At 40.9% G+C, this 13,046-nt stretch overlaps 1 protein-coding gene across 1 annotated transcript in view; it reads right to left on the minus strand.

Moving 5' to 3' along the window:
- The window catches only part of ZW10 (zw10 kinetochore protein), a 41,454-nt gene continuing 29,540 nt past the window's right edge, over nucleotides 1,133-13,046 (minus strand). Inside the window, exons 12-16 of the mRNA XM_021062840.1 lie at nucleotides 10,287-10,456; nucleotides 8,859-8,989; nucleotides 7,914-8,045; nucleotides 5,190-5,392; nucleotides 1,133-1,705 (exon numbers count right to left, since the gene is read on the minus strand). Of these exons, the coding sequence (XP_020918499.1) occupies nucleotides 1,585-1,705; nucleotides 5,190-5,392; nucleotides 7,914-8,045; nucleotides 8,859-8,989; nucleotides 10,287-10,456 (757 nt within the window). The 3' untranslated portion in view covers nucleotides 1,133-1,584. The remainder of the gene's footprint in view (nucleotides 1,706-5,189; nucleotides 5,393-7,913; nucleotides 8,046-8,858; nucleotides 8,990-10,286; nucleotides 10,457-13,046) is intronic.

Below are 13,046 nucleotides of genomic sequence, written 5' to 3' on the forward strand. Positions count from 1 at the left end.
CAAATTGCTGTACCTGTCAAGCAACAGGAATAGCTTCTATGAACAAAAGAAATCTGCTATTGTGTGTAACAGGCCTGTAATGCACTTCTTTCAGTTCTGTCCTTAGTTCCCCATTCTCTCAATTGCTGAAAAACGACTGCTACCTAAAATTCTGTGGATTTTTCAAAATCAGATATTTTCTTCACCTGTGAAGATGGGCCCTTCCTTCTCTCTCAAAAAAGATGTCTTTGTTCTCAAAAAACTAAAGTTGGTTGAGGCAAACCTCTTATCTGTGCATTCTCATGGTAGGATTTGCCGAATATAGACAAACAGCTTGCCACTAACCACAGCTGAGTTCTGTTATAAAAAGAAACCAGTCTTCTTCCTTCTAATGCATTCTTCCATAAACCCTAAATCGGTAAAAGAAAAACTAGCGAACAGAATGTCTAGGGGCTGTGCCTGACTAAGAACAAGGTGAGGGCAAGACACTTGAAGGCAGGAGGAAAAAACCACTTGTCCTGTGTGCCAGGAATTGATGGTGGTTGAAGCCTAAGGAAGCAGGCCCACTGTGCTGAAAACTTCCTTCACATGGCACCTCCTCCAAGGCACACAAAGATCACAGCTTTTGCCCTCCTTCCACAAGAGATCATACTTCAGTATGAAGAGACAATCCAGAGTCCTACAGAGAGTAAATTTAGCATAATATATATTTCCAACGGCTGCAAAGAGTTAAAAACGCAAAAGGTTGAGCTGAAGGCTTACCCGTGTCTGCCAAATAAAGGAATAGGCTGCAGAGCCCTGAGTTAGCATCTCATGCACAGCACATACATGCCAAAGGAACACTGGCAATGTAAAACTTTTGCCATTTGATAAGCTACAGAAACTGGAATTTGACAAACACCCCCCCCCAAAAAAAATCCAACCAATAAAATAGAATTTAGTTGAAATAGCAAAAAGTGTCAAAAACTTACACTGAAAGTCCTGGGAGTCCCGATAATGTTAACAAGTTAACAGAGGGTATATGAAGAAAGACAGTAAGTTGGTGGATCTTCTGTGAGGATCATAAATGTCAATAAAAAGAAAGGCAGAGCAGATAGGAAAATCAATGGGCTCCTTTGTCAAAGCTTCCATGTTATTAAAGACACTCACCCTCAACTCTGAAAAGCATTATTTATTGGAAAGAATATTAAAGGAAGGCTTCTTAATCCCTGCAAGACCAAATACGGTTCCTTTACCCTCCCAAATAACTCCCATTTGCTCACAAATTCTTTACCTCGACTTGTGGAATGTCCTGGATTCCTTGACCCAAGGCCAGGGCTTATATTTTCAAGGGATAAAGTTCCCAGAGGGAAGCAACATGAAATACTGTCGCCCGACAGTTTCTTATCAGGGGAGGGAGACTAAAAGGTCATCGAATTGAGGTGCTTCACGTGACATCTTAACACCCAGTTCTTCCACAAAGCCTCACACAGGCCAGGCGAAACCAAACTTGCATGACATTAGTTCACCAAGACCAATGGGTGATTCCAACAAGTCTTGAAAGGAAAAATTATGTCAAGAGAGGACTCCACATGGTCAAGACATGGCTTTCTCAGGAAGATGGAGCTATTTAATCTTAGCAAGGGCAGCTGCTCTTCTTTCTGTGTTCTGGAACAAGGCACGAATTAAAGCTTTCACTTCACTGGAAGAGAATGCAGCTGCCAAGGGCCCTTTTCCATCTGCCCACCTGAAAAATAAAAAATATAATATCCATTTTCTATGAAACACAAGATTTTAATCTTGCTTATCTGACCCCAAATGTGTACTTGTTTTAAACAGAAATAAAACAAAATCTTGGCATGCTTCCCCTTCTTGATGAATCTACCACTCAATAGCTTTGACTTCTTGTTTCTTGGCGGCATTTTGGTATCAGCAGAGACAGATGAAGAGATCAAGTTAGGAAGATGAGACTGTTCTCCCTCATCCTCTTCTAAGCTCTGTTTGAACTTGACAATTATGACCACATCCTCACATGGCTATATAGAGTAAGGGATCTGTAACTACTTTAAAAAGTAAACCACAGGCAACACATTTTAACTGACAAAGAACAGATAAAAAAACACATATATGGAATCAAAAACAACCCAAGAGAATAACGGGTAAAAAATATGAACAGCCCATGGATACAGAGAACAAACTAGTGGTTACCAGTGAGAAGAGGGGGTGGAGGAGGGGCAACATAGGGGTAGAGGACTAAGCGATGCAAACTATTAGGTACAAAATAAGCTAAAAGGATATACTGCACAACACAGGGAATATAGCCAATATTTCATAATAACTATAAAGGGAGTGTATAACCTTTAAAAACTGTGAATCAGGAGTTCCCTCTGTGGCACAATAGGATCGGCGGTTCTCTGTGGCACTGGGACACATGTTCAATCACTGCCCAGCAGGGGGTTAAGGATCCGGCATTGCTGCAGCTGTGATGTAGGTCACAACTGCAGCTCAGATCTGATCTCTGGCCCAGAAACTCCATATGCCAAATAGGCAGCCAAGAAAGAAAAAAAAAAATTGTCAATTACTATACTATACACCTGTAACTTAGTAATATGGTATATCAACTATGCGTCAAAAAAAAAAACAAAACTGATTCCCAGTATTCAAAAAAATATATGAACAGGCTTTTTACAATAGAAGCAAATGATCAATAAAAAGATACTCAGTGTCATTAGAATTTAAGGAAATACAAATTAAAATGAGAATGAGCTACCATTTCATACCAACTAGACTAGCAAAAATGTTTGAGTCTGATAATGCCAAATACTGGTGAAAATGTGAAGAAATAGGATAAATAAACTATGAAACATGTAGCTATAAAGTAGTCATGAGAATGTAACGTACACATAAGGAATATGGTCAATAATGTAACAACTTTGGGTGATGGACGGTAACTGATTTTACTGCGATGATCATTTCAAAATATATAAAATATCAAATCACTATGTTGTGAAGCTAATATAATATTGAATATTAATTGTAATTCAAGTTTTTTAAAAAGCTATGAAATATTTATATAATGGAATATATGATATAGGAGTGAAAACGAACTGTAACTACACATAACTTCATGAATGAATTTCTTAAACAAAAGAAGATTCCATTTATAGAAAGTTCAAAAACAGGCACGTCTAAACTATATTATTTAGGGATATGTACAAATGTGGTAAAACTATAAAGGCTAGAAAACATACAACACAAAATTCAAGATAGTGCTAAGTTCCTTTGGTGAGGCCCATTTGGAGAAAGGTACACAGATTATCTTCAAAGGTAGTGGTTAATTTTTTCTTATGCTGGGTAATAGGAACATGAAGTTTTTTTTGTGGTTTTTTATTTGTCTTTCGTCTTTTCAGGGCAGCACCTGTGGCATATGGAGAATCCCAGGCTAGGGGTCTAATCGGAGCTGTTGCTACCGGCCACAGCCACAGCAAAGCCAGATCCAAGCCACGTCTGCGACCTACACCACAGCTCACAGCAATGCCAGATCCTTAACCCACTGAGCGAGGCCAGGGATTGAACTCACAACTTCATGGTTCCTAGTCGGATTTGTTTCTGCTGCTCCACGATGGGAACTCCAGATTTATTGTATACTTTTTCTTTTTTTTTTTCTTTTTCAGCCACACCCTCAGCACATGGAAGTTCCCACGCCAGGGATCGACTACAGCTGTGGCAATGCTACAGCTATGGCAATGCCAGATCCTTAACCTGCTACACCAGGCCAGGGATCGAACCCACACCTCATAGCTGTCTGAGCTACCACATAGTATCAGATCTTTAACCTGCTATGCCACAGCAGGAACTCCTTTACTCTTTTCCTTTAAAGTGTGAATATAGGAGTTCCCATCGTGGTGCAGTGGTTAACAAATCCGACTAGGAACCATGAGGTTGCGGGTTCGGTCCCTGCCCTTGCTCAGTGTGTTGTCGATCCAGTGTTGCCGTGAGCTGTGGTGTAGGTTGCAGACAGGGCTCGGATCCTGCATTGTTGTGGCTCTGGCGTAGGCCGGCGGCTACAGCTCTGATTAAACCCCTGGCCTGGGAACCTCCATATGCCACGGAAGCGGCCCAAAGAAATAGCAAAAAGACAAAAAAAAAAAAAAAAAAAAAAAAAAAAGAAACAGCAGCTGAGTTACACCAATATTTTCATTTTTCTCATAACAAAGAATTAGTGATCATTCTTTGGCTATAAGAGGGCCTTTAAACAAAAGAAAGAAAATTTACCTGCTGGCCTCTGATGTATTGACCTGAGGCCATAACCCACTAAGAATGTGAAAATAACAAATGAATAAATCAAATTTTGAACCAAACATAGTTAAAGATATTTTGATGTGACTTTTTCAAGAAAAATCTCATTTACCTTGTTTTAGAATGGACAATATTTGCTGAGAACAACACAGAAACACCTAGGATGACTCGTCTTATATAATTGGTCATGTGTAATAAATCAAGCTAAAGCAGATAGACAAGTAGCTACAGGGATAGATACGACCTTAACACTTATTCAGTGAGTTTCCTATGCCAGGTATGAATGCTTGCTGATAACATACCCAGACAATAATAAAAGCAGCTATGGGTGTGTAACCAACCCACATCTATCCTGTTTTGCAGAGTATCAATGACCTGTTTGCACACAGTATGACATGACATAGCACACAACTACTGGGCACAGCAACGTTAACTGGTGGTGTTGAGAAAAAACCATCCACTCTATTTAGGAAGATGAATCCTCTCTATGTGTATGGTGCTGAATCTCTCCAACTACTTTACTCCCTGCAGAAAAACTGCCGGTCAAACAAAGGTTTGATGCTAAACAGTCTTACAGATAAAAGTCACTTCTCTGTCAACATATCAAAGCCAATCTTAAAATGCATTCACTGTTGGTTAAGATGGGCACACCTTTCCACCTGGGTGTCAGAAGGTTGTACTTCTTACAAGTGCAAGATCATCTACACAGCATGACAAAACAACATGTCTGAGACCAAACTAACAGAAACAAGTCTTTCTGTTATCAAATATGTGACAGTGGTCATGAGAGCCACACTACGATAGTTCATGCAAAGGACCCAGCTACCTCTATTCAAGATGAGAGAGAGAAAAAAGCACTGCTATCAATAGCACTAATACTCTCTTATCACTGTGAAGAGATATATAAATCATATAGAGGGGTTTTAACCCACCGATCCCCAATTTCTTGCAGACTCGCTTGCAACATTATCATCAATTCTTTGAACGGCATCCATTTTGGCACATAGACTGGAACCTCTTCTTGATATTTCCTGTTCCTGCTTTCTTCAGACAGAGGTGCAAATACTTGGGGTCCTTCATCCATCACTGTTTTACATAGGGAGTACAATCTATCACCATCTTCAGTAGAGATGTCCTGGTTTGACATAAAGGGAACACAAAGGGCCAGAGTAACTAAAGAACAGATCTTTGATGCATGTTATCCAGGGATCAGCTATAGCAAGATGTTTTCCAACCAATTTCACACATCTTACTAGACACCAGATTTCATCAGCTCTGCCAATACTCCTAAAGCTAGAATGACACAAAAGATGTTTCAAAAGATTGTCAGTAATTTAGTCTGCCTGCATGAAACAATCCATTTCTCCAGTAGAATACAGCACAGCTTGCTGCAAAGCAGGGGATATTATTACAAGTAAGGGTTTAGCCAATCTGTTCTTCAGAGGTATCAGGTGGCAGAGTCCAGGGAACTTGCCTTTAGGATCACACAAACAGTCCCAACCACAACAGTGGGTTGGTAAAGTGGTACCTGTACAAGGCTGCATTTCACTTTACTAAATTCAACCATTTAGTTCACTTACATTTAAATAAATATATGACTTCATGCTTTACATCTTGGGAGCACTGCTCCATTTCCAACCTCCTCATTCATAATTTACACAGATGCTAGATGGAGAAGCAGTATAATCCTACTTTCCTTTTTTTTTTTTTTGGGGTCTTTTTTTAGGGCCGCACCCACAACATGTGGAGGTTCCCAGGTGCCGGAGGCCAGCTCCGGCAGCCAGGGAGTGTACACCTTTTCCCGATAGGAGAGGGACACGCGTTGGCGAATGTACATACGGAGACAGCCTCTTTGTCCCTTCTTTCAGGGCGCTGGACTGCTCAAATTTTACTGGCATAAGTCGTTGATTATATAGACAGTTTTTCACTACAGATTACATCACAGTGTTAAAAGTATATTGGTTAACTATTACATGGTATAGCAGCTATACATCATGTTTTAAGATCTTTATCTTAACTAAACTTAGTGGGTACAATTTAGGGGCAATTAGGTACACAATACATCATGTTTTAAGATCTCTATCTTAACTAAACTTAGTACAATTTAAGGGCAATTAGGTACAATACATCATGTGGAAAGGAGGAGACTCAGTACAAATCATCCCATGGCCAGCCAGTCTTTACAATTTGAAGACACAAGAATTTGGCATTCACAAATCTTGCTTTTAGACTGGTGCTTATCTTCAAAGCGTTATGGCAGGGAGACAGTGTAAGAAAATATAAACCAGAGTTCCCGTGGTGGCGCAGTGGTTAACGAATCCGACTAGGAACCATGAGGTTGCGGGTTCAATCCCTGCCCTTCCTCAGTGGGTTAAAGGGTTAAAAATCCGGCGTTGCCGTGAGCTGTGGTGTAGGTCGCAGACGCGGCTCGGATCCCGCGTTGCTGTGGCTCTGGCGTAGGCCAGTGGCTACAGCTCCGATTAGACCCCTAGCCTGGGAACCTCCATATGCCGCGAGAGCGGCCCAAGAAATGGCAAAAAGACAAAAAAAAAAAAAAAAAAAAAAAGAAAATATAAACCAACTTAACTAGCTATCACTTAAAAGCTTCTGTAACTCATAGCTAGGTGTCTTTTGGTCATGAATAATATATGTCTAACTTCTATGAACCTCATTAAAGTACTAACTCTAAAGTTTACTGTATAACTAGTTAGTAGATAAACACTATGTTTTAGTAGATAAACACTATGTTTTAACTAAGTTGGATTTAATAGGGGAAAGTTCTTCAGGATGAAATTCTTACTATATTATTGTTGTAATTTTGTTAAATCACAAATCACCACAGGAAAATTAGAACGGAAAATAAGAATAATAAGCAAATAATCAGGAAAGACTGAGGAAAACTGAATAACAAGTTAATAACTAAGTCATCCATGGAACAATCCCCACTCAGTAACACAAAATGGAAATTGTTTCCTAGAAAAATCACTTCCCCACCAGTATCAGCAGGCAAGCTTTATTGTCTTCTGGGGCCTGTCCTCGGAATTGCGCCGTAGAGGCAGACGTCTCCTTGTTTAGCAATCTGCCCTTGGAATTGCACCATTGAGACAGGCCCCTTTTTCTGATTAGGAGCCTGCCTTTGGAATTGCACCGTTCAGGCAAGCTCCCTTCCTCAGCTCCTTGTATCGTCTCGGCTCCCCACACCCAGGCTAGGGTTTGAATTGGAGCTGTAGCTGCTGGCCTACGCCACAGCCAGAGCCATGCCAGAGCCATGCCAGATCTGAGCCACACCTACAACCTACTCCACAGCTCACAGCAACACCAGATCCTTAACCCACTGAGCAAGGCCAGGGATTGAATCTGCATCCTCATGGATGCTAGTCAGATTTGTTTCTGCTGAGCCACAACAGGAATTCCCTTATCTTTTACAAAGTATGAAAGATAGAGCTCAGCAATTCTCCGGCAAAACAGAAGATCAAAGTGAAAAAAAAAAATAACAGTATAAGGTGTTAGACATAAAACATGAACAATTTCTTCTACCATCCATGTGGACTGAAAATGAGACTTCAGTCCACATGGATGTTCAATGTCACTAGGAAAGTAACAATCTGAAACAAGAATTTCATCTCAGGTCTGGTGAGGCATCTAATGGTCCTTACCTCTAGGGCAGTGATTCTGCCAATCATCTCAGAAATTGCTGTATTGAGTAAAGTCCCCATAGCCTTGCAATATACATTTACTGGTAGGACATCCTGCCACACGATCCCAAGTCTCTTTAGTTGGTGCAGTACCTGTCAGAAGAATACAGCTATTTACATGGAAGAGAGAGTGTTACAACTCATATTTTCTAGATTTACATTTATCATTTGTGTGCGGAGAAGAGGTATTATAGAAAGGTGAGAAAAGGTAATTAAGAATATGTGCTGGAGTTCCCGTTGTGGCACAGCAGAAATGAATCCAACTAGGAACCATGAGGTTGTGGGTTCAAGCCCTGGCCTTGCTCAGTGGGTTAAGGATCCAGCATTGCCTTGAGCTGTGGTGTAGGTCATAGATGAGGACTGGATCTGGCGTTGCTGTGACTGTGGCAAAGGCCAGCAGCTGTAGCTTTGATTAGACCCCTAGAGCCTGGGAACCTCCATATGCTGCAGGTTCAGGCCTAAAAAAGCAAAAATAATAATAATAATAATAAAATAAAGAATACGTGCTTCTTGAATACTCAACTTTAGTGATATCCCTGTTAGATGAAAAACAGACCTATCCTGAGGATGGGAAAACTGTAGTAAAGATAAGTCACTTAGGAGAGAGAGGCATTTTTTAAAAAAGAAAACCAGTATTTCAAATTTCCCAAACCCAAGTTCATGGGTTAAATACTTGCTATCACAGATTTATTAGCTATAACTAGTCATGCTATTGGCTTGATGAAAAGACAGCTTCCTGTTGACTTTGTGGGGCAGGGAAAGGAAAGGTTGTAAACATGACGATAAAAGCTACTCACATTTTCCAATGGGAGAACTACCTGTTACATATTCTCTGCTGCTTAAAAAACAAGGGTAGGAGCATCTAAAGAAAGAGTACAAATTCCAGAAATAATAACAGCCTCCCACCTGCCGGACTGCTTTACTCGCTGCAGAATAATTCTCCTCATCGTCCATGTTGGAAAAGTTTCTAGCACTTGATAATCTTTCCAGCAGTTCTCCTTTCTGTGCCCGCATTTGGGCCAAAAAACACTCTGTCCCTGTGATGAGAAAACAAAGAATTCTTAAAAGCGGTTCAATTACACACTGCAAAACCAGGGAGGAAGAGGCGAGACAAGCATGAACCATATATATAACTGTTCTGCCTATGTAAAAACAGCTGCTTGTTAGATAACATCATAAAGTTATACTAAGGTTACTAGAAACATCACTTATTTTATTTATTTATTTATTTAGCCACGACCTCAGCATGTGGAAGTCCCGGGACCAAGGATCAAACCCGAGCCACAGCTGCAACACAAGCCACAGCAGTGACAACACTGGATCCTTAACCTGCTGCACCAGCAAGGGAACTCCCAGAAACAGCACTTCTAATACATTAGTCAGTCCCTCCAAGCCCACCCTCAGGATAATAAGTCTTTTCCAACAGTTTGTCCAGAATCAGTTAAGAAAAGTTACTTATACAGAAGAAGCAACTGTTTTTTTTTCTGATATATCTACACCACCTAAGGGAAAAGTCAGGAATTGAAAAGCTGAGTAAGTCACATAGATTTTCTGCTTTTCTTAGGCTATCATAGTAAACATATTGACCTATCCCACATTTCATTTCGTTTCTCTCTCTTTTTTTTTTTTTTTTGTCTTTTTGCAATTTCTTGGGCTGTTCCCGCAGCATATGGAGGTTCCCAGGCTAGGGGTTGAATCGGAGCCATACCTGCCAACCTACACCAGAGCCACAGCAATGCCAGATCCAAGCCACATCTGCAAACTACACCACAGCTCACGGCAACACTGGATCCTTAACCCACCAAGCAAGGCCAGGGATCGAACCCACAACCTCATGGTTCCTAGTCGGATTCATTAGGACTGAGCCACGATGGGAACTCCCCACATTTCATTTCTTTTGATTTTTAATAATCAGAAGTAAAGCTAAGGGAGGTAGAAGAGAAGGGAGCTAGCTTGCGGTTTTGCAAAAGCATAGACACTGACATTAGTGAGCTCTTACCAACAATGCTAACAGAACTGTCACACTACAAATCCTGGTATGTGTCTCTCTACTGACATAACTCTGATGGCGCAAATTCAATACACTCCAGTAATGCAGTCTGGAACTTCAAAGTACCATCAAATCATGTCATGAAAATGTAATGCTTTCAAAAGTCTGCATTCACTTTATAAAGCTGAAAACTGGGAACACCTGCAAATTAAATGCCCTCCCACTTCCCAATACAGTTCAGGACCACCACCTAATATCTAACTGCCTCATTCATAAATTACAAAGCTACTAGTCTGAGAAGCTGCATTATCGATATGCTTCCCTAAATCTAAGGTATCAGTTACCAAGTCTCCTGAAGCCAGGTACAAGATCCACAAAAGTAGCAGTGCCATCACATAGAATGGGGGCCAGACGTAATCTGAACTGATGCCCGAGGGTCAGCAAGTGATGAGCAATATACATGCAGTTGTTGTGGTGAATGGCAGCCAGCTGGGGCAGTTTTTGAAGGTTCTCCCTAGGTCAGGAAGAAGCACAGGAAAAGAAAGAAATCACCTGTTACTGAAGGTGGGGTTGATGAAAAACTTACTCTTTTAATGTATTTCTAGGCATTAATCACTGTATAAATGCTGTACATAACAAGGGGAGACCTCATCCCTCCCACTGCCATTCAATCAGTGAGGTTCTGCCTGCATGGGATCTTATTCTATAAAACTATCCCAGTGATTAACAAAAAAGAGCAAGGGAATCAAGAGGTTTACCTGTGTCAACTCTTTGTACTAGAAACCTAGCAGAGCTGTACATAATAATTTCCTTGAAACTTAACACTGTTAAGTCTGTGGAAATACAGATTTACTTCTCCTTTCTCCACATTCCTATTTCATTTATATAATGAAGAACTTAACTATTTTCTACACTTGATTTTAGCCAAAAGGCCGAGAAGCGATAGCACAACTATTTTCTAATTCACCAGTTTTCAAAGCTGGCTATAGATTATACAGTCACCCAAGAAATTTTAAATATATGGATGCTTAAATTTCATCTCAAACAAATTAAATCACAACTTCTGAGTGAAGCCAGGGCATTTATATGTTTTAAAATCTTCACAGGTGATTTTAAATCTTCATGAAAGGTGGAAAATCACTGCTTTAACTCTTTTGCACATATTAGCCTATCTAGCCAGCTTGGGAAGAGATCTTGTCTTGTGCTTCTCCTGCATAACGACTAGCAGTTCTTCAATCCAATTAATACTTCCTACTTTGCTGATTCAATGTCAGGTTAGAATATACAAAGTCAGAAACTCACAATCTAAGACAGCTCTCCTCACTCTGGGCTACAGATCAGAAGCATAAAAAACAAAGCCACACATGTAAATCATACCTATAAATCCAAATTTCTACAGGCAAGATCTTAGCAATTTTTTTTTTTTTTTTTTTGGTTGTACCTGCTGCATGGGATCACACCCATGTCACAGCAGTGGCCTAAGCCAGATCCTTAACCACTAGGCCACCAGGGAACTCTCAAAATACATATTTTTTTCTTTTTTTTTTTGTCTTTTTGCTGTTTCTTGGGCTGCTCCCGAAGCATATGGAGGTTCCCAGGCTAGGGGTCGTCGAATCAGAGCTGTAGCCGCTGGCCTATGCCAGAGCCACAGCAACGCGGGATCTGAGCCAAGTCTGCAATCTACACCACAGCTCACGGCAACACCGAATCCTTAACCCACTGAGCAAGGCCAGGAATCGAACCCGCAACCTCGTGGTTCCTAGTCGGATTCATTAACCACTGAGCCATGATAGGAACTCCCTCGACATACATATTCTTAAAGGTCCATAAGAGAGTCTAAAATACTTCCAAAGCTGACAACTCTAATCTAGAACAATGGTTTTTAAAGTTTGGTCCCCTGACAGGCAACATCACCATCACCTGGAAATTTGTTAAAAAATTCCAGGCTTTTCCCTGGCCCTACTGAATCAGAAATCTCAGGCATGGATCTGGTAAGGCTTCTTGGTGATTCTGATACAAATTAAATTTTGTAAACCACTGGTCAAGTATAAAGTTCCCAGATCTGGAGTTCCCCTTGTGCCTCAGTGGTTAACGAATCCGACTAGGAACCATGAGGTTTTGGGTTCGATCCCTGGCCTTGCTCAGAGGGTTAAGGATCGGCGTTGCTGTGAGCTGTGGTGTAGGTCGCTGACACGGCTTGGATCTGGCATTGCTGTGGCTCTGCCATAGGCTGGCAGCTATAGCTCCAATTAGACCCCTAGCCTGGGAACCTCCATACACTGCAGGTGCGGCCCTGGAAAAAGACAAAAAATAAATAAAGATCCCAGATCATAGAAAGGGGAAAGAGAGGCAAATCTAACTCTACATCAGTGTGAAAAATGTTTCTAAGCACAGAAACTCTTAAGCCAATTGTCTCTGAATCTCCAAGGACATGGCCCAAAGATGTTTTCTCTTTTCCTTTTCCTAAGTAGAAAGTAAAATTAAAAATTTAAGCCACAGGATCTCCCATTGTGGCGCAGTGGAAACAAATCCGACCAGTAGCCATGAAGTTGTGGGTTCAATCCCTGGCCTCGCTCAGTGGGTTAAGGATCTGGCATAGGTGTGACCTGTGGTGTAGGTTGCAGACACGGCTCAGATCCTGGAAATTTGTTAAAAAATTCCAGGCTTTTCCCTGGCCCTACTGAATCCTGTGATGTTGTGGCTGTGGTGTACGCCAGCAGCTATAGCTCTAATTAGACTCCTAGCCTGGGAACTTCCATATGCCGTGAGTGTGGCCCTAAAAAAAAAAATTTAAGCCACAGCGAAGAGAATACAAAAAACAAAACAAAAAAAAAAAACAACAAAGTTTACGATAAATAAGCTTTCTTTTCAAGCAAAAAACAACAGCTGGGCCTATTTAAAAACATCTCAATTGTCCAAAAATCTGAATTAAAAAATACTACTCTGGTTTGAAAACTTAGTCCTTGATTAAGGAATTGCTTTGTTGATATATCATTTAAACATTTGGGAGTTCCCATCATGGCTCAGCAGTAACGAACCTGACTAGGATCCGTGAGGATGTGGGTTGGATCTCTGGCCTAGCTCAGTGGGTTAAGGATCATCCA

The sequence above is a fragment of the Sus scrofa genome, chromosome 9 (assembly GCF_000003025.6).
Source record: "Sus scrofa isolate TJ Tabasco breed Duroc chromosome 9, Sscrofa11.1, whole genome shotgun sequence".
Classification (NCBI taxonomy): domain Eukaryota; kingdom Metazoa; phylum Chordata; class Mammalia; order Artiodactyla; family Suidae; genus Sus; species Sus scrofa.